The sequence below is a fragment of the Pristis pectinata genome, chromosome 7 (genome assembly GCF_009764475.1).
Source record: "Pristis pectinata isolate sPriPec2 chromosome 7, sPriPec2.1.pri, whole genome shotgun sequence".
In the NCBI taxonomy this organism is placed as follows: domain Eukaryota; kingdom Metazoa; phylum Chordata; class Chondrichthyes; order Rhinopristiformes; family Pristidae; genus Pristis; species Pristis pectinata.
This window is the reverse complement of record NC_067411.1, coordinates 59,726,217-59,748,779: the sequence shown is the minus strand read 5'-3', so window position 1 is coordinate 59,748,779 and position 22,563 is coordinate 59,726,217. Positions and strand designations below refer to the sequence as shown.

General features: G+C 38.8%; 1 protein-coding gene across 3 annotated transcripts in view; it reads left to right on the top strand.

The window, feature by feature from the left end:
• Positions 1-22,316, top strand: part of LOC127572373 (tudor domain-containing protein 7-like) — a 107,116-nt gene extending 84,800 nt beyond the window's left edge. The window contains exons 10-18 of one of the 3 annotated variants that reach the window (XM_052019557.1): positions 3,236-3,438; positions 4,159-4,293; positions 5,672-5,743; positions 7,840-7,926; positions 12,984-13,118; positions 14,046-14,156; positions 14,249-14,742; positions 19,303-19,463; positions 21,762-22,316. In XM_052019557.1, coding sequence (XP_051875517.1) covers positions 3,236-3,438; positions 4,159-4,293; positions 5,672-5,743; positions 7,840-7,926; positions 12,984-13,118; positions 14,046-14,156; positions 14,249-14,742; positions 19,303-19,463; positions 21,762-21,982 — 1,619 coding nt within the window. In that variant the 3' untranslated portion in view covers positions 21,983-22,316. The remainder of the gene's footprint in view (positions 1-3,235; positions 3,439-4,158; positions 4,294-5,671; positions 5,744-7,839; positions 7,927-12,983; positions 13,119-14,045; positions 14,157-14,248; positions 14,743-19,302; positions 19,464-21,761) is intronic. The other 2 variants (XM_052019556.1, XM_052019558.1) reach the window with 2 other exon arrangements.
• Positions 22,317-22,563: the final 247 nt, after the last annotated feature.

The following is a 22,563-nucleotide window of genomic DNA, read 5'->3' as shown; positions in this document are numbered from 1 at the left end:
ACAGAGCCACTTCATGGCCACGAGATATATTTAAGGTGGCAAGATTCAAGTTCAACAATGTGAAGTAGGAACAGTGATCTTTGTGCACCCATCAACAACAGCCTGTAACAACCTGTACAGGGACATGGGATTAGTTTGGATTGGTATCATGGTTGGCGCAGACATTGTGTGCTGAAGGGCCTGTTCCTGTGCTGTACTGTTCTATGTTCTATATGTTAACACAGAAGGAGACCATTTGGTCACTTGGGTCCATGCCATCTCCCAGGGGAGTCGTCCTATTTCCCCTCATTTCCTCATACCCCCAGGGAATGTGAATAAACTGTTTACCCAAACTTGAGGCAAATATTCTCATTTCTAAACTACTACACAATACCTAACCTTAATTCTCCTTTTTGATTAACCAGTATTTTGTCAGCAGTGATATTTCCCCTCAATCCTTGGATAAATTACAATATCATAAATAACAATAACACAAGTGACTTGCTCTACTGTTGTCAAGAAAATTTTTAACCTGTTGGAAGTTGGCCGGCCAGCCTGTAGCACTGGAGTACACATGTAATCAGTTGTTGAACATCCAGCAGAGAATTTTTAGCATGTGCTGTATTCTTTTACTGGTAGTTCTTAGTAAAAGTTCTTTTACTGGCAGGTTTCTAAAATTAACCCTACATCAACAGCATTAAGGTCAATACATCATTAGATTTATTAACCTGCAGGAACAATGTATAGAAACCTAGAATCTCCATCAAATTATCAAGCAGAATCTTCCACTGAATAGCCACCAGTCCTCAATCTGCTGCCTAGAGTAAAACATCCGGCATGGTCTTCTGCTGAGAGACTCTCAGTCTATGCACAGGAACCAGTGTAGAAGGAGGCCTCTGAGTGTAAGTAACAGGTTTCCACTCCCTGGTGACTTTGATAGCTTGTGAAGTCTTGCCCCAGGTTTATTAGTTGTCGAAACTGCCTTTGGAATTGAATGTTTGTAATGTACTTCATGTTTGCAAACGTTCAAAAACACTAAAACCATTGTAAATTGTCTATAATTTTAAATTACCATTTTTAAAGAAGGGATAAATTGAGTCGTTGTAGGCCAATGGGTTTAAGTTTGTTTATATTGGAATCAATTCTAAGTAACAGTATAAATCTCCATTTTTGAAAAGGACCAATTAATTGGAGAGTCAGCATGGATTTATCAAGGGAAAGTTGTGTCTGACTTCCTTCCTCTTATCTTTTTCGGAGTTGGCCAAGAGTTGATAGACAAGATCACAGCTGGTAGGCAGAGCAGAAAAGTTAAAGTTAAAGGGATCCAAGGGATAGTGGCAAATTGGATCTAAAATTAACTGAGTAGCAGGAAGCAAAGGGTAAAAGTTGAAGTGTGTTTTGTGACTGAAGGATCCTTACCAGTGGGGTCCTAATGGCCTCGGTATATGGTCTCTTCCTGCTGTTGTTTCTTGAATTCAATGAGCCTGCTGGACTTGTGACGGGTTCAATGGACAGTTTTCTAGTCAGTGTGCTGAAAAATTCTGTCAATTTCCCCCATTGGACTCGAAAGCACAGTACAGGTATCCTGGGTTCATTGAACAGCTCAACAGGAAGCAGGACTTTGGTTAAATAGGTAAAAGTTGATGGTTTTGAGCAGAACTGTCAGCTTTTAAGCAGAAGATCCAGCCAATTAACTCAAGTTTGAATCAATGATTTCAGATGCTTCACCATATTAAAGACAATTCTGCAGATTGCAGAGTAATAATCTTGAAGTCATAGAGCAGGGAAATAAGCCCTTCAACCCACTGAATCCATGCTGACCCCAACCACCCACTGACACTAATCCTGCACGTTCCATATTACCCGTCAACTCCCTCTGGATTTTATCACTCACCTATAGACAAGGGGCAATTTATAGTGGCCAATTAGCCTACTAACCTGCATGCCTTCGATACAGGAAGAAACCAGAGCACCTGGAGGGAACCAACACAGCAGCTGTACTAGCTGTGCCACCATGCCTGCCATGTTAATTTTAAAGTTCAAGGTTGTAGAAGGATCTGTTGCAACCAACTCTTAAAATATCTAAGGATGTTTAAACAAGTATGCAATTACTCAGTAACTTCCCAGACAAAACTTTAAATCAGTGGGTCTCACAGGTTTTAAATTAACAACCCTTACACTTTTGTGTTATCACTATTCAACCTAAAAAAAACTAGCACTTTATCAAGAATCTGCACAGGATATTGTAGCATTATACAATTTCAAACCTAAAATCAACTGCTGCCATATGAAACTACAGCCTGTTTGTGATTAGTTAAATCAGCAATATCCTGAAGAGGAATTTGATGATTATTTGTTCACGTTGTTATCTTGGCACTAACTTTGAAAGTATTTACTTGAAGCATGTTTTTTTTCTAAACAAAAAATAAAAACAGAATGTTGGAAAAACTCAGCAGGTCAGGCAACATCTGTAGAATAAGAAAGTTAATGTTTCAGTCTGAGACCCTTTATCAGAACTAAGTGAGAGAAACAACTTAGTCTTGGGAGCAGAGAAAGTGGGACAGGGCATTGGGTGGTACAAAAGGAATTTTTCTGGGGTGAAATAATGTGGCAGTTAAGCTCTTTGTCTGTGTAATGTGTTGCTGATCTGTTGTCTGTGTTGTATTGTACAGTCTGGACTGCTGGGACATGCCCAGCAGGCAAAAATGGCCAGTCCTGTTACAAACAGTTAGGGAGACTGAGTTACTTAATGTTGGACAATTTGATATCCTGCAAGGCCGCAAAATGCCAAGAAAAACAATTGTTCCTTGAGCTTTCCGTTGGACCTCTGGTAATAGTACAGGAGGCCAGACGGGTCAGAATGAGAGTGGGATGATGAATGAAAGTGGCAGACAACCTGAAACTTGGGATCACTCCTGCAGATTGAGCACAAGGCGCTCTGCAACACAATTACCCAGGCTGTGTTTTTTAATGTAGACGCCACATTGTAAACACGGATTGTAGTACACTACTTTGGAAATGCCTAGAATGTTTTTTTTCTCTTCTTTGTTTTCTGTCTCTCTACTACATGTGTAAATTGAACATTTTCAACCCTTTTGTGTATGAAGGCTTGCAGAAGGGAAATGGAGAGTTCAAATGTAATTCTTAAATAGTTTAAGCATAATTTTTTTATGCTTGTGAAAATGCAGTTAATTTTTAGTGAAAATATGTTTGTGAATACAACTGATTAGATAAGATGGTGTTATTTGTGTTTTAGGTCTTGAAGCATTCTGCAAAGAGCCATGTGTGTTGGAATCCTTTGAACTCCTGGCCAGTGGAAAGATATTGCTGATGGAAATCTTAGAAAGGAGTGAAGTCCCGCTTGTTCTTTTGTATGACACTTCAGGAGATGATGATTTTAATATCAATACTGCATGTCTGAAGGCTTTGTATGACAAGACACTTGAACTGAATTTGAAGGTAAATTTTTTGACTTTCTTATATTGGCAGCTCAGTCTTCATTTGAAACAGTGTCACCAAAAGATGGAATGTTCATATAGTTATTTTCTACATTGTTCAAAAAGGCAATCTTTGTCTTTCTCAGACCTTGCACTCTACCTCCAGTTACTTTAATAATGACCTTTCTCCGGATGTGCATAGTTTTATTTCAGGGTGTTTAAATATATTATTCATCTTAAGAATGGAATCAAACTTGGTATCTTGCTTTCCTCTTATGTCATTCTGTAATTTCCTCACCCCACCCCATCCAACCCCATCTTCCTTCCTTCAACCCTATTTCTTCCCTCTAATCCTCCCTTTGCTCACGACCCTCTCCCGTGTTTTTTTTATGCCCCTTTTCTCTTTCACAATTAAAAATGAGACCATTTGTGAATTCATTTTGGATTGATTACTACATCCAGATCTGGGTTTGAACCTGCCTCTACACCCATCACTGTCTCCCTCTTGTGTTTAATGCATTGAGCTACTGCTGGTGCTGCAAACATTCATTTGTTGTATAGTTTTTGATTATTAACTTTTGGATGTTTGGGAATGAAACAAAATGCAAGTGCACATTGTTTACTAAAAATTAAATGTATGAGCAACTGTAATGAAATGAAGACGATGAGTACTGCAAAGCATTTTGATGAATGCAAATTAATTCAAAACATTAATTTGTGTTCCGAATTTCTGCTGTTACAGGAAAATGGTGTGTACCTCAATGTAGTAGTTACCAACGTCTGTTCAGATGGGACCATCTACTGTCAAGTACCCTCAAAGGGTTGGACCCAGCTCAATGCCTTACTTGATAAAGTTGAACAATATTTTAACTATCGGGTATGTTTCACTTTTAAACCCTTAAGTATATGAATATTTTATGAACATGTGAATTTAAAGATTGTTAGTGCTGTGGATTTAATTCAAATATTTAACATGAATGCTAGATATCATTATTAACTTTTTTTAAAGGAACCCTTGAAATGTTTGTTAATCAGTTACATTTTGTTTAAAATTTTCGGCTTCTGCTCATCTTTTTGACCCCCAATTTTGTCATCTCTATCTTGTTCTGTTTTATTTGTTGACTTCTTCTGCTATGTCTTCATTTTCCACTCCATAGTTTTGTTTCATTCCTTTTGGACTCTTGCTTTATTGCTGTACTCAATTTCCAACACTTAAATGAGTTTTGTGATAAGATTATAACTAATATGTACTATCTTGCATGGATAAATGTGATTGGATGGAGATTGATTGTTGGGGAAGTTGGGTAGATGACAGAGCATAACTTAAGTTGAGGATGACTTAAAAGTTATCTAAGATTTGGGGTTTAAGTGATCTCTGTACTGGATTGAATTTTTGATATCCAGACTCTGGCCCCTGTAGTTCTATGTGGAGAATGGTGGGGTAAGATACCACACCAGATATGGAAGGAGAGAAGAAACTTGATGCCCAAGAGTACAGTGAATGCCAACATCTCAACATCCACCCACTTGAGCACATAATCCCCACCCCAACCTTACCCACGCACACTCCTAAAATTTAATTTGAGCAAGAGAGCACAGCTTGTGCCATGCTAGTAAGTGTGTGATTGCAAGGATATCAGGTTGGTTATGTGAAATTGGGGAGGGAGGAGGATAGACTATCCGTATATTGTTTTGATATAATTTGGTTTGATGTGGTGACTTAAAAATAGTTGAACTTTTGTTATAAGGACTTATTTGGTTTTGTAGTTAATTTTTGAGTGAATAGCTTTTTAAAGATTTTACAGAAGCTTTAAGACACTTATTGTGTGACTTGTACATTTAGATTGCATGTTGTTCACAGGTAAGAACATGAAGCAGACTTGGCTGCTATGTAGCTATGTCACATGTTAATTTTAACTTGAAGTGGTTTGTTCTTAGCTTTATTAGGAGGTGTATTTACTGTTCAATAATGATGTTGTTTTTGCTCACCATAGGTTGGACAGTGTTGTGTTCTCTCAAGGTGTCTTTGATATTCAGTTACTTTGTGTTTTTTTTCCTCTACTTGTCAGTGGAGGACAGCCATCACTCATTCTATTTGTCCCAGAAAAATGTTTCATCTTTGGTACTTTTGGTGGGGATATTGCCCTCTGCCCTCTGGTTCTAATTCCTTTATTAGTAGAAATGCATACTGTATTAGTAATCGATTTGCTTTTATTGACAGGAAAAAGTAAAATAGTATTTATATTTTTGTGCAGTGTTTGAAACACATTGATTCAGTCAGACCATGCTACGATAAGGGCCCTTCATCCTTGCTTGAGCATTATCAGGTCAGCTTGCTCATAGGATATAAAATGTATCCCACACTTATTTGTGTATTAGCAATATTTAAATTTTGAGTTTCCATTGTGTCCAATTAGCATTTTCACTTCTAGTGTCTAACATCCACACCACTATATTGTTTTTAATTTCTCCAACTTTTCATTAAGCATTAGAGAGAATGAGATGGAGAGAAATGTCCCAATATCAGTTTAATGCTCAAAAGAAAGCTAGCAATTAACAGTTCATGCCAGATATCATGTTGGTCACATGAATACAAAGTCTGCTGCTGCATGGTACATTCTCCAGATGCAGAAACCAATTTTAAGAAAGTAAATATTTCCAATCTGTATAAAGTACCTTGACATGCTAATATATTTTTTTTTTAAAATGCACGATTCTAATACCAGTGCACATTTTTTTGGCTTCAGGACATCTTGCTCTGTGAATATGTATAGTATTTACAAGGGCTGAGTTCTAGGGATGGATATTCAGAACCTAATTGGACAAGATTTTGAAATGTAAACATTTTTATTTTAAAAAAACATGCTGGAAAAACTTGGCAAATATGGAAAGAGAAACAGAATTTTTTATTTTAGACTGAAACCAATTGAAATGCATCCTCTAATGGTGCGCCTTCCCCTGTCTTTTCCCAGTTCCCCCTCAAGGGAAGGGGTTGGTTACCACTGAACCAGTTTGTTTTTTGGAAACATTGATGTGCAATATCATGCATCTAATTGATCAGACCTGTTATCTGGCGCTCTGTCATCCCGTTGAGAAGTCAAAGTGCTTAATACAAGGATTACAGTACTTTCGGAGGGAAGTCATTGAGATATACCAAACATTAGCAATTTGCAGAAAAAATTGATTAAAGGAGGGGAATTCTGACCCCTCCTTTATGCTGCTTCCATCTTTTCCCCATCCTCTTGATGGGTAATACCTCTTTGCTTTCCTAGTTGGCAGATAGCTCTGCAGAGAACAGCAGAATCAAGCCAGGACCATCTGGTCCAAATAACAGAATAAGCACAGTTGATTACTCAATGATTAAGCAGCTCCAAATAGTTACCAGTTTTCTTTCAAAATTTTCTTTGAAAATTCTACCAATTTCTACCAGCATTCAACTACACCTGGATTTGTATACAAATTTTTACCCCATCCTCCAGCTGTGGTTAAATTATTTTGATCCGATTTCCTCATGGAGCCAGAAGTTTCTTACTGTTTCTTATTTCACGTGGGAATGTTGATTACTTGGGATTGATGTATAGTTCTTTCCTATTTCAAAGAATAGGATGAGCCTCTTTCATGTCCTCTTCCAAACATACACTGAAGATTCATTTCAGAAATTGTTTGCCCTCATCTTCCTATAAAGTAATGTTGCTATGCTGAGGCATCCAATATTTTCTGTATATTCATTTATCAATCAATATATTTCCAACTACAGTAGCTGTTTCAGGATTATTTTATTTAAGTTGGGCTAAGCAATCAAATGTTGGATGGCTTATATTTATTGTATAGTCCTCGTCACTTAAACTACCCCGGCCAAAATCAGACAAATAATGTCAATCAATTTCCATCATCATTGTTGTCAGTTGCTAAGTTGACACTTAGTTTTTAAAATAGATTATTTTGGGCGTAAACCTTTGAATAGTCAGTAGCATGCACCTTGTTCTGGTGTACTTTTTTGATAAATGATGTGGTAATAACCCAACTAAATTGTTCACGTGCAGCTCATCTACTCATCTTTAATTTGCATTTTTTTTCCAACTAACCCTACCAGGCCTCAAGTGGAGGAATTCAAATTCCCAAACTGCTCAAAGCATGGAATCATTTTTGGAGAATGAAATTACAGTAAATGCACAGATTGTGCTAAGGGTGCCATTTGTATCCAAGGGCATGATTTTCAAAGATTTTTTTTTCCATTTCATAGTTTTAATAATGTCAATGTTTTGATTTGCATAAATTATAAATAGTGGGGACTGCACAAATGAGTTAATAGGTATATTTCATTGGAGAAGTAGCACTGCATGTAGCATGAAATGGGTCATGTTTGAAATACTTTTCCAAGATCAGGAGTTCACTTTTTTTTATTGACCTTGTTTAATTACAGCAACTCACGTCAGAATATTTTGTCTCATTACCTTTTTGTGGTAAGCGCTGTTTAGCACGATGGCGAGGAAAGTGGGCACGAGTAGAGGTAAGTTCTTGTCAATTAACATGTACCTAGATTTTTGATTTTTCTCCGATATTTTTTTCTCTGGCAAATAACAAAAGTTAGCACCATTTTCAAAAATTATCCTTTCCCTCCTGATATTATGTATTATTCTGGGTTACAGCTCCCAAATGCTGATTGTGTCCATTTGTGTTATCATTTGAGTCTGAGCAATCATAGCTACTACAGATGATTTTTAAGTTGTACATCAGCATACTCCCTGCAAGGACATGGAGTAGAAGCTCTAGTTTCTGGTTACCACCCCTCTTCTTCTTTTATACCCCAGAACTCAAGAATGAGATGACATATTATAATGCTGTCATGACTGTGTGTCAACATAGGCTTATTAGACCCGGGCCACCTTACTGCACATGATGTAATTTAATTGTCCTCAATTACTCAAACAATTTGTAGTTTATTCTGTGAGAAAAGTTGATGCCAATATTGCAAATGTATCAGAGCACATGAAAATGACAGACAAGCAAAGAAGTGAACTGATCCATGATGCCTGTCCTCACCACAATTTCTCCTTCTTAATGGCTATACATGCCTTTTCTCCATCACTTTGACCACTCTCTCTCTGCTTCACAATCACAGAAAAGGCTAAAGAAAACTGAGGGTGTGAAAATGGAGGTCAAGTACTATGTTTAAAAAAAAAATTCCCTTAAACCTCAGTGATTGTGTGTATTTACCTTCTGTAAAATGTAACCTCTGCCTCAGGTGGCATATAATCCAAACCCCTCAAAGCATACAGGGAGTTGCCATCAACCATACCAGCCAGCAACAAACACATTCCTGAGGCTCTAATCTGTTGAATTATAATAATCTTTAGGAACATTATCCAGTCCTTCAATGGTTTTCTTTGTTTCTATGTCTATATTGCTCTAACATAAATAGGCTAAGGAAATTTGATTCATCTGATTAGCTGAAGCTCGATAAACTAGGAATCATTTTTATAAATCTGGATTTTTCCAAGGCTTCCATACCACTTGCCATATATAGAGCCTAAAATTACACACAGCAATGCAGTTGTGATCTGAATGCCAATTGGACTGCATCAAAGCATTCTTGAGTGGGAGGGAAAACAGCCAGAAGTCATGGTACATGTTGGTACCAACAACATAGGTAGGAAGAGAGATGAGGTCCTGAAAAGTGAGTTTAGGGAGCTAGGCAGAAGGCTGAAGAACAGGACCTCAAAGGTAGCAATCTCAGGATTGCTGCCAGTGCCACGTGATAGTGAAGGTAAGAATAGGAGATGGCAGATGAATGCATGGCTGAGGAGTTGGTGCAGGGGGCAGGGTTTTAGATTTTTGGATCATTGGCATCTCTTCTGGGGAAGCTGGGACCTGTACAGAGTGGATGGGTTATACCTGAACCCGAGGGGGACCAATATCCTTGCGAGCAGGTTTGCTAGTGTAGTTCGGGAGGGTTTAAACTAGTTTGCGAGGGGGATGGGAACCAGAGGGGTAGGTCAGAGAAAGAAGTGTGTGGGGAAAAGTCAGATCTAACATGTAGAGAGGCTTTGAGGAAGGAGAAGCAGAGTAGAGGGTATAAAAGTAGAAAGGTGGATAGGCTAAAGTGCATTTACTTGCAAGAAGTATCAGGAATGAACTGAGAGCTTGGATAAGTACATGGGACTATGATATTGTGGCTCTTGCAGAGACTGGGCTGTCACCAGGGCAGGAATGGATATTGAATATTCCTGGATTTCAGTGTTTTAAAAGGGATGGGGGGGGGGGGCTGGGGAGAGAAGAGGAGGAGGGGTGGCATTACTGGTCAGGGATAATATTACAGCTGCAGAAAGGGTGGATAATGTAGAAGGATCCTCTCTAGAGTCAGTATGGGTGGAAGTTAGGAATAAGAAAGGAGCAGTTACTCTACTGGGAGTATTCTATAGGCCCCCAGGTAGCAGCAAGGATACTGAGAGGCAGATTTTGGAAAGGTGCAAGAATAACAGGGATGTTATCATGGGAGACTTCAACTTCCCAAATATTGATTGGCACCTGCTTAGTGCCAAAGGTTTAGATGGGGCAGAGTTTAAGTGTGTCCAGGATGGATTCCTGTCACAGTATGTTGACAGGCCAACTAGAGGGAATGCCATATTAGATCTAGTATTAGGCAATGAACCGGGTCAGGTGACAGATCTCTCAGTGGGGGGACAGTGACCACAGCTCCCTAACCTTTAGCATTGTCATGGGCAAGGATAGGAGCAAAGAGGACAGGAAGATAAATAATTGGGGAAGGGCAAATTATGAGGCTATAAGGCTAGAACTTGCGAGAGTAAATTGGGATGACATTTTTGAAGGGAAATGTACTCTGGGGATGTGGTCATTGTTCAGGGATCTCTTGCAGGATGTTAGGGATAAACTTGTCCCAGTGAGGCAGAGGAAGAATGGCAGGGTGAAGAAACCATGGGTGACAAGAGAGGTGGAACAACTAGTTAGGAGGAAGAAGGCAGCCTACGTAAGTTGTAGGCAGCAAGGATCAGATAGGGCTTATGAGGAATGTAGGGTAGCAAGGAAGGAACTTAAGAAGGGGCTGAGGAGTGCAAGAAGGGGACATGAAAAGGCTTTGGCGAGTAGGGTTAAGGAAAATCCCAAGGCTTTTTTCACTTATGTGAAGAGCAGAAGGATGACGAGAGTAAAGGTAGGACCGATTAGAGACAAAGGTGGGAAGATGTGCCTGGAAGCTGTGGAAGTGGGTGAGGTTCTCAATGAATACTTCTCTTCAGTATTCACCAAGGAGAGGGGCCTTGATGACACTGAGGACAGTATTGGTAAGGTTTGTTCTAGAGCATGCAGATATCAAGAGGGGATATATTGGAGCTGTTAGAAAATATTGGGACAGATAAGTCCCTGGGGCCTGACGGAATATTCCCCAGGCTGCTCCGCGAGGCAAGGGAGGAGACTGCTGAACCGTTGGCTAGGATCTTTGAGTCCTCGTTGCCCACGGGAATGGTACCAGAGGATTGGAGGGTGGCAAATGTTGTCCCCTTATTCAAAAAAGGTTGTAGGGATAGTTCAGGGAATTACAGACCAGTGAGCCTTACGTCTGTGATGGGCAAGCTATTGGAAAGGATTCTAAGAGATAGGATCTATGAGCATTTAGAGAATCATGGACTGATTAGGGACAGCCAGCATGGATTTGTGAAGGGAAGATCTTGCCTCACTAACCTGATAGGGTTCTTTGAGGAGATGACCAGGCAGATTGATGAGGGTAGTGCAGTAGATGTGGTCTACATGGATTTTAGTAAGGTGTTTGACAAGGTTCCACATGGTAGGCTTCTTCAGAAGGTCAGCGGGCATGGGATCCAGGGAGGCTTGGCTGTGTGGATTCAAAATTGGCTTGTCTGTAGAAAGTAGAGTGTTATGGTGGAGGCAGTGCATTCAGACTGGAAGGCTGTGACTAGTGGTGTCCCACAAGGATCGGTTCTGGGACCTCTATTTTTCGTGATATTTATTAATGACTTGGATGAAGGGGTAGAAAGGTGGGTTAGCAAGTTTGCAGTTGACACAAAGGTGGGTGGTGTTGTGGATAGTGTGGAGGACTGTCGAAGATTGCGGAGGGATATTGATAGGATGCAGAACTGGGCTGAGAAGTGGCAGATGTTCAATCCGGAGAAGTGTGAGGTGGTACACTTTGGAAGGACAAACTCCAAGGCGGAGTACAAGGTTAATGGCAGGATTCTGGGTAGTGTGGAGGAGCAGAGGGATCTGAGGGTTTGTATCCACAGATCACTGAAAGTTGCCTCACAGGTGGATAAGGTAGTTAAGAAAGCTTATGGGAGGTTAGCTTTCATAAGTTGGGGGATCGCGTTTAAGAGCCACAAGGTAATGATGCAGCTCTATAAAACTCTGGTTAGACCACACTTGGGAGTACTGTGTTCAGGTCTGGTCGCCTCACTATAGGAAGGATGTGGAAGCGTTGGAAAAGGTGCAGAGGAGATTTACCAGGATGCTGCCTGGTTTGGAGAGTATGGATTATGAGGAGAGGCCCATTTTTGTGCTGTATGACTGACTCAGTCGAATGTGTTTCTTACTACATCCCTTTCCCAATTTCTATCATCCACCCCTTAACCTATTATGAACTATAGATTTAATTGCTAACCTTAAGTTTAAAAAAAATTCTATTCCAAAGATTATTTTTTAAATCCTCCAATTACTGATCGGTTTCCACCATCTCCTATCTATCATAATTAAAAATGCCCCTATTGTATCACTTTGCAGCCCCCTCTGTTGTAATAAAAATGATTTTTTTTTGCCTTATTTAAAAGCTGAAGACACTCCCCCCCCCACCCCCACCGTTTCTCCAGTTTTGCCCTGTCTTGGGTTTCACTAATATCTTAATGCATTGTGTCCCTTTATATGGGTCTCTTTAATCTACTTTAAATATAATGCCTAGCAACTGATGCCGAATGCTTGTACTAGCCTCGTGCTGAAGGAAAAATGTTAGATTTAATTTAATCTTTCAATCAAAAAGTCTTTGGTATAAGTTTGTGAGTAATCCATTTTATTTCAAATTCCTTATTTCTGGTCATCAAAAGAAATTTACCAAGTTGGAGAACCCAAGCATTTCTCCATTGTCAAAGAAGGTAAAGTAGAAAGCCGGTAATCCTGATGGAGTGGGAGGTGATCCGAGTAGAATTGCTTTCTCACACTATCAAAATTTGCACAAGAGAAATAGTAATTTTACAGCAGAACAAACTAAAGGGAATAAGGGTCTACTCCTTTTTGCTGAGTTCCTGTACTGGAAATTTTCTTGTTCCTGTGGAATTGGACCCCAGTAACAGTCAGGATGTGAAATTCAAAGTTGAAACAAGTACTCAACCGTGCTGCTTTCACCTTGGCATTTCAAAGAGTTCTTGGTCAAATACTGCAGTTCAAAATCTCCAAAATGAAGCAACTTTGAACTAATAATATTATTTCTGTAATGTTGATTAGTTGTATGGATACTGCAGATAAGGTTTTTCTCAGTTCATAGCATTTTGCATAACTTTTCTGTATGCTGATATTTATAATAACTTAAGCACCATGTATTTCAAGATTACCAATGTACATGGTACACGAGTTGTGGATATTATATTTTTGGACACTGGAATGGTTGCATCTGTTGCTGTATCGGAGCTAAGGGAAATTCCACCTCCACTTCTGCAGGACTCTGTTTCCATACCACCTCAGGTAATGATTTTCTGAAATATTTTGCTATATTACAGTGTACTTACAGAATAGCAGGACACTTAGTCAATTAAATTGTTCCTTATATTAATATTTGTATTGAACTGCCTCCTACCCTCCATTTATCTCCCAACATAGTTTTCTCTTCATTGTTATACGTCCAAGTATATTCCTAAATGCATCAAAGCTGTTTGCTTCAACCATTCCTTGTGGCAGGTAGTTATACATTCTAATTCTGGCAAGGGAACTTAGGAGAAAATTCTTTAATGATTATATTATATACATAGCCTCCAGATCTGGTTCCACTCCAAGTGGAATCAGTTTACACCAATATTCAAACTTTTGACAAGACCCTTACAGTTATTACATTTTACCCGATGGGTGTAACTTCTCAGTTCTGATTTCATTTTAGTATATCAATTTTTTTTTTACATAAAAGTGCCTTATAATGTAGAGAGCAGAATTGCATGTGTTACTCCAAAGTTGTATAACCAAGTTCCTTAAGTTTAAGTAACTTTTTGTTTGCCTTGCAGGTCTGCCTGTGTGTGGTACTGCACCAGAAGTTTTGTTTGCATCTCTTGTCAAGTCATTTATCTGTGTCACTACTTTTAAAGTTTTGTATATCTGTAGTCTCAAATCCCTCTGTTCCTGTAACTCAGTTATACACTTGTAAGATAAGTTGTTTGTGGCCACCTAATTCTTACTGGCAAAATCCTATAATCCACACTTCCCTACATTGAATTTCATTTGCCGATACTATATTGATGCTCAAAGTTAATTAATGTAAGTTAGCAAATTGGTTTATTATTGTCACATGTATCGAAGTACAGTGAAAAACCTATCCATACAAATTAATGTCTTTCCACAAACTGTCTCAGTAGAAAGGATAGTTTATATTTCAGAATTTAACTATCAGTTGTTTTATTTTAGGCTATTAAGTGCTGCTTGGCAGACCTCACATTTAACATTGGCATGTGGACACCTGATGCAGTATTGTGGCTTAGAGATACTGTGTTAAATTGCTCTGACTGCAGCATTAAGGTAAGTGTGAATGTGTTGTCTTTTCATTTGAAACCTCTGATTTGAAATCTTAAAGGTACAGTTATATTTATTTGAATTTTGTTGTATTTCAGATTGTGAAAGTTGATGATGCCAAAGGACTAGTTCACATTTACTTGTTTACTTCAAAAAATTTCCCGAATCCTGAACGTAGTATCAATCACAAAATAACAAATGCAGATCTGTGGAAGCACCGGAAAGATGTTTACCTGGGTGTTGAACGAAGTTCTACTGGCTTTCCAAGCAATAAAGGTGATGCAAACATTGCATCGGAATTTGAAACAAAAGGCCCGGTGAAGGACTTTGGTATTGCACCAATCAAAATGGTTGCTCCACACATTATACACAATGCCCTTCCATCTCCTTTTGTTTTGCCACAGCCTGGAGAGCACATGGATGTCTTCATTTCAGTAGCTTGTCATCCAGGCCACTTTGTTTTCCAGCCTTGGCAGGAACTGTATAAGTTAGAGGTTCTTATGGAAGAAATGGTTCTTTATTACAACAGTACTGAGTGGCAGTCTGTGTCAGTGGAAAAGAACAAAATATTTGTTGCTCAGCTGGATAACAAGTAAGTATTTTAGATTATTTATTTCAAGCTAAGAAATTTACCAAAGTTCATGTTATAAGGAAAATGCAGATGTTATTTATCTCTCCCCAGTTGTGATGGATGCTCCAAAGTTTACGGCATTTTTGCATCAGCTACCATTATCAGGAAAAGAAAGAAACCTTTCAAGGGATGACAGATGGCTGGTGGGCTAACATTAATACTCTTGCTACAATTGCAAATAATTTGGACAGAATTAGTTGGCTTTTAAAGAAAAGGTCACTATGGACAATCCACCATATATTTGTAACATGTTCTGGTGCCACAATGTACAAGCTGACAAAAACATCTAATAGCTTAACATTAAATTCACATTTGCCCATTAGTATCCATCTTTGTTCAATATAGTTTGGTGTTTATGTACAAAAGGACAATGGGATTGGTTTAACGGGGAAGTGAATGTAGGGAGCTACAGTTGTGACTCGAGCTGCTTAACGAAGAAGTGGCTACTTCAGAGTGAATTCTCACTTAATGTGAAGAAGTGCAAGGTTGATCTGTTTATACTATAGTTAGAGTTTGCATCTCAGTAAAGTGCCTTGGGCTACCTTTTCTACAATGATTTAAACGTAACTTGCTACTTTCATATCATCTTATCAAAATTCCTTCCAAAAATGGATCAATTCAGGCAGGTTTTGCTATAAACAATACACATCAGTAATGCTCAGGAATGCAGGATGTTTAAGGTCTTACCAGGGCAAGGTTTTAGAATAGGGATAGAAAAGGTATCAGCACAAACATGGTGTTTATCCTTTTATTTATCGAAGTGTGATACCCAAAGAAGTATTGGGACAAGCGAGATGTAAAGAGCTATGTAATTCCATTTGCCTCTTCTTTCCTCATAATTGCTAATTTTATCTTTTCAGTTGTATATCAAATTGACTGGCTGAATGGCCTCCTTCCATGCTGTTTCTTTCTGAAAATTCCCTTAATCTGTTTCAACTGCCTTTTCAAGAGTATTCTGGCTCATAACTGACTTGAGGAAAAAAAATCTCCTCTGCTCTTGCTAATGATAAATCCACATTGTCTGGAGGTTGGTGACCCACTCCAGCACAAGAACATTAGAAGACAAAGTAGGGGCAGGAGTAGGCCACCTTTAGCCTGCCCCACATTTAATATGATCATGGCTCATCTATGTTGGCCTTAATCCTTTTCTTGTGCCAGTTCTCTATTACCTTCAATTCCTCAATCTTTCAAATAATTATCCACCTTGACTTTTTTTAAAAAATCTAATGATCTGGCTGTTGCCACCTTCGGGAGCAGAGAATTCCAAAGATTCACTATCTTCTGAGAGGAGAAATTTCCACCTACTTCAATTTTAAATGACTCTTATTTTGTAGCTACATCTCCTTGTTCCTGACCCACACTAATGAGAACATCCCAACATCTACCCAGTCAAGCCCCCTTAGAATCTCGTATGTTTGAATAAGGTCACCCTTCATTCTTTTAAACTCCAAGCTATACAGACCCAAGTTGTTTAACCTCTCTCGATAGAACAATCCTCTCATCCCAAGAATATACCTTGTGTATCTCCTTTGGACTGCCTCTAATGATACTATATCCTTTGAGGTAAGGAGCCAAACCTATGTGCAGTATTCCAGGTGTGGCCTCATTGACACCCAGTACAACTGTACAAAATCTCCAAATTCTTAAACTACAACCCCTTCCCAATAATAGCTTGCATGTTTTTCACCTTCTAAATCACCTGTTGGACCTGCTGCTAGCTTTTTGTGATTTCGTGGCTTAGAACTAGATCCCTCTGAACGGCACTCATTTGCAGTCTCTCTCCATTTAGACGATCCACCTTTATGATTCCTCTTACCAAAGTGTATGACCTCACACTTCCCCACATTAAACTCCATTTGCCACTTTTTCTCTGAACCATTCAATCGATCCTATCTATTCCTTTGCAGACTCTCAATGTCCTTACCATCTATTTTCATATAATCTGCAAAATTGGAAACCTTGCATTTCATTCCCTCCTCCAGGCCATTGATGTAAATAGTAAACTTTTGAGGGCTAAGAGCCTATTCTCCCGGGATACTCTACTGGTTGCATCCTTCCAGCCTGAAAAAGACCTATTTATTCCAATTCTGTTTTCTATGTGACAGCCAGTTTTCAATCCACACTAACACTTCCTCCAATACCTTGGGCTCTTAATTTATGCTCTAGCCTCTTATGTGGCACCTTGTCAAATGCCTTTTGGAAATCTAAATACACTACATCTACAGGTTCCCCTCCATCAACTCTCCCTATCATATCCTCAGTATTTGAGAAAGATTTTAAGATTTACCCTTTTTAAAAACCCGTGGGTGCAGGCCATTGGATCCTGGTGACTTGTTTGCCTTTATCCCATGGGTTTCCCTAATACAAGTTCTTTACAAGTTCTTCCCTTTTTTTTAAAAAGCCCATCTGTTATCTTGGGGATATTTGCAGTGCCCCCAAGTGAAGACTGATGCAAAACAAAAATGATTTAACATATCAGCCATTTCTTTGTTTCCTGTTATTAATTTATCAGCCTCATTCTCTACCCTCTTCCTATTTAGATATCCATAGACACTCTTACTATTTGCTTTGATATTATATGAAAGTTTTCTCAAAATCAGTTTTCTTCCTTGAGGTTTTTAGTTTTTTTGCTGCTGCATCCTGAAACTTTTGCAGTCCTCTGGCCTACCACTGTCCTTGCCACTTTGTATTGCCTGCTTTTCAATTTAACATCCTTGGCCTTTGTTAACCACAGATTGTCTCTGTCTCTTTCTCATGGAATCCCTCTTTCTAATTAGGATAAATTCCTGCTGAGTGTTATGGACCAGCTGTTTGAATGTTTGCCACTGTTTATCTACTAACCTACCTCTTAGCTTATTTTCTCAGTCCACCTGAGTCAACTCTACCTTCAAACTGTTCTAAGTAGTAGTCCCTGACACACTCCTCAAATTCTTCTTTGATACTCTTGCCAGTTTGGTTGGTCTAATCAATATGTAGTTCAAAATCTCCCATGACAATTGCAGTTCCCTTCAAACATGCCCTAGATATTTCCCCATTTATCTTCCATGTCAACAAGAAGTCACATTTTGGGGGCCTAAAGATTACATCTGCTCATGTCTTCTATCCACTGCATCTGTGTCACAATTCAACACTATTGATTCCTTCCTTGATTCATCCTATAACCTGGATTATTGAGCATCCAGTCCTCGTCACCCTGCAACCACTTATCCATAATAGCAATTAAATAATATTAGTTTATCTGTGCTGTCAAATCATCTATGTTATTACAAATGCTATATGCATTCAAATAAAGGTCATTCAGCTTTGATTTTCTTTATATAATAGTTTTTTTTTTACTAACTCTGGAACTTTTTTTTTTGCCTATATCCATCTGTAAGTCTGTTCATTGATAACACAAGAAGTCAAGTCTGTGAAGATCCCAGACCACAGCAGATCTCATCTGGTGCTGTGAAGTTAGTAAGACTGTAATTGGTATCCTTCCAGCTTGATTGCAAAGTTGGCCAGACTCTGCACTCCACTGTTCAAGGACACCTTGCACTATCCATTACTATACTCCTGTCATTGTTGCACATGTGTGGGTAATACCTATCAAAGGAAATGGGGAAAAATAAACATGTTTTTAATGGTCATCTTTATATTGTGCACCTTTGATCTGGGCAAAAACTTGAGGGATACAAAATGCTACATTCATTTTCCACAGATGATTCCTGACCTGCTGAGTGCTTCTAGCATTTTGTTTTTATTTCAGATTTCCAGTGTCTGCAGTTTTTTTAATATTTTCAACAGACGTTAGCAGGCTTTGTGCCCGTAAAGGGCTTTTGTTGTAAAACCTGGACATTATGATACGGCTGCCTTCAGATGGCCACTTTGTCAAACTGCTTTTGTTCCTTGAGAATATATTTTTAATGGCCTCTGATTTTTTTTTTCCGTGTATCATGGTTCAGGTGAATAATCATTTATTTGTGAATGCTGAGGAGCAGTGCTGAATGATTACCAAACTGGGTGTACATTGAGACTTTGGGAACTATTTCTGCTTCCATTAATAACTAGACACAAGAGATTCTGTAGATGTTTTCCCTTATTCCCATGGCCCACTCACCCCTTCTCTTTCCCTTCCCCTGCCCTCATGACCTGCCCACCTCCTTCCCTTTTCCCCATGGTCTACTGCCCTCTCCTACTGGATTCTTCCTTCAGCTCTTTGCCTCTTCTACCTATCACCTTTTCAGCTTCTTGCATCACTCCCTTTCATTTCCCCTCCTCCCCCACCCACTTACCTTCTCCTTCTCACCTGGACTCACCTATCACCTGCCAGCTTGTGCTCCTCCCCCTCCCCGACCACCTTATTCTGGCTTCTGCCCTCTTCCTTTCCAGTCCTGTTAAAGGATCTTGACCCAAAACATCGACTGTTTATTTCCTTTCATAGATGCTGCCTGACATGAGTTCCTCCAGTACTTTTGTGTCCATAATAACTTAGTTACTTCATGCTTCATATATTTTCTTGGTGTTTTGTTGTAATTCAAGGTGGTATCGTGTGCTGGTGAAAGGGATTCTTACAAATGGTTTGGTGTCTGTGTATCAATTGGATTATGGCCGGCATGAGCTGGTGAGCTGTAGGAAGGTGCAGACACTGGTGCCACAATTCCGTCAGTTGCCTTTCCAAGCCATTACAGCGCAGTTGGCAGGTGAGTTAAGAGTATAAATGTTACTATTGTTCAGTGGCTACTTTATAACATTGCAAAGAAATAGACTAAAGTTGATAATTATCAGTCCTCATAATGGTTTAAATTGTAAAAGGTAACTTTCACTGGATGGTGTACATTTCCTGATGTGTATTGGGAGTACAGTGAGCCCTTTGTTTTTTGTCCACCATTCCTTGAAATGAAATTATTTGTAAGGGTAGTTGAATTATCATATTTCCTGACTTTAAACCAGTTTTAGATTAGTGTTCATTGTATTTTAGTGTCCTATTAAATAAAAATTGCAATCTATGATCAAAATGTAACAAGTTGAATGTAAGTGCACTGTTTTCATGAGTGGAAACTATTGTAATAATTGTCTGGAGCTGTAATTGTGCTCCATAGTAAACCCCCCCCCCCCCCAAAAAAAAAGCAGAATGTAAATTTGTTAAGGAAAGCTAATGATATGATGACTATAGGACAATAACCTCATTTAAACACTAAAAATTCTTTAAGGTTCACTACAAAACAGGCAAGTCTTACGATTGGTCCTAGGTCTTCAAAGGGTAGTTATCATATTTCCTGGTTTAAAATCAGGAAATATGATAATTCAACTACCCTTTTTTATCTGATTTTCTTTTCAACAGGTGTTGATAATGTTTATGTGCAAATGTTAAAATTAATATTTGAAAAAGATTAGGAGTGGCAAGTTTGACATTGCATTTGCTATGTTTTCACATTGGAAAATGACTCTGAATTTCTGTTGGCCAGAATCATTGACCCTTGCAATTTGTGCAGAAGCCACTTAGCTCATTGTTCCTGTGCTGGCTCTTTGAAAGATCTATCCAATTATTCCCACTTCCTTGCTCTTTACTGGTTGCTCGACAGAAGTGTCTTTTATGGTTACATCTGCATTACTAAGTCAGGATCATTTGTGACTTGGACTGGAACTGGCAGGGGATCATGTTTCAGTGAATCTCCTGTCCTTATCCATGATGCATATTGTGGGTTTGGGAAATGCTGTCGGAGTAGCCTGTGTAAATAAGCCCAGTGCATTTGTAGATGGCAGCTATTGTGCATCAGTGGTGGAGAGAATAAATGTTTAGTGTGGTCTAATAAATGTCTAATGGCATTGAACATCAAGGGTAGGTGGTTAGATTATTTCTCGTTGGATATGATCATTGCCAGGGGCTTTTGTGGCATGAATGTTACTTGCCACTTATTATCAGCCCATGCCTGAATGTTGTCTAGGTCTTGTTGCATGCAACCATGGATTGCTTCATTTCTAAGGAGCTGTAAGTGGAATTGAACATTGCATAATTGTCAGCAAACATCCCACCTCTGGCCTCATGACAGAAAGATCATTAATGAAGCAGTTGAAAATGGTTGGGCCCAGTACACTGCCCTGAGCAACACCCACAGTGATGTGCTGGGCTGGATGATTGACCTCCAACATCCCCAACCATTTTTCCTACCCACCTGGTGGTGAAAAACACCTTATCCCTTTAAATTTATCAAAAACACTCCATCTTGAATGTGCCTTAATTTTTTCTTGCTCTATACTAAGTTTAAAAAGATCTAGTTGTTCTAGTGTCTCCATGTGGCTGAGTTCTTTATCCCAGGTGTAAATTCACTGAAGACCTTGAAGTCATTTGTAAGGTGTGGCGCCCAGAATTAGACACATGCTGCGGCAGAGCCTTAACCAGTCATTAATAATGGCCAAATCTTACTATTTTTGTATTTTATGCTTCTATTTATAAAGCCAAGAATTGCATAGGCTTAAGAGCATAAAGACATGAATCCAATGAACTTTGGAAACATAAGAGTCAGAAAATATCATTCTTGGTCTTTACAACCCTTTTGAGGTAGAAAATTCCACAGATTTATAAGCCTCTGCAGAAAAGAAATTTCCCATCTATGAACTCGGGATAAGAGGGCTTGCCAATTTAGCACTGTGTTCCCTGGTTCTCAATGCTCCAGCCGGGTGTACCAGCCTCTCAGTATCCACTTTCTCAATCCCTCTTGGAATCTTATGAGATCACTTCATTCTTGTAAACTCCAATCAGCATAGGTCACTCTTCCTTAATTATTTCTGATGGGTAAATTCCTTCAAGACAAGTATACTAATTGCTAACTTCTAGGAATGTATTTCTAGTTTACATTCTAATAAGTGGGAGAGAACTTGGAATTCGTAGTTTAACATCTTGAATTTGTTGGTATTTAGTTATTTGTTCTTTGGAAAGGTTGAGTTTTTCAAAAACTAATTCTAATAAATATTTGTTGTTTTATCATGTTATTTTGCAGGTGTGAAATGTGAACAATGGTCAGAGGAAGCATCGATTGTCTTCCGTAATCATGTTGAGAGGAAGCCTCTAGTGGCCCAAATACAAACTGTTCAGGGGAGTGCAAATCCCTGGGATCGGAAAGTGGTTACTTACCTGGTGGACACATCCCTTCCAGATACAGATATCTGGATACATGATCTGCTGACAGAATATCTTGCAGAGCTGTCGAAAGTTGCATAATCATTGTTTACCTTAACACTTTCAAAGTAACTTTAATTTCTGACCATTAGCAATAACTGAAATGAGAGCACAACACATAATCTAGTTTGCTGTTATTTACAAGGGTTCAAGATAATTTGAATGGTATGTTGGTGACATGATAAGATTTGAAAGCCTCATGCTTTTTCTGTAAAAAAAAACATAACAGAATGATTTGTTTGTTCACTTAACAATGTTTGGATTACTGAAGAAATTTGTTTATTGAAATGTGCTATTGGTTTGCCATCAGCCTTTGCCATTGGCCATGTATTTGAAGTGAAGGGTTGTGTAAGAATAAAAAAACTAATTAACCATTCTTCTGGTTATTTACTTGTGCAAAGGTTAACTAGAAAAGTGCTGTTTGGGTTCTATATGCTGATTCACTTATCACTGAAATTGAATTTTCCAGTAATCTGAATTAAACAATGTGAATAAGACAGTACAGCAAGACTTGAGTTTTCTAAATAACAATTGCAGACAGTAGGCTGCTGATCCTTTGGCACTCATTTTCACCCAGATGAAATTTGAGGCAGCTCTTGGCAAGTTCAAATATCTGAATATCA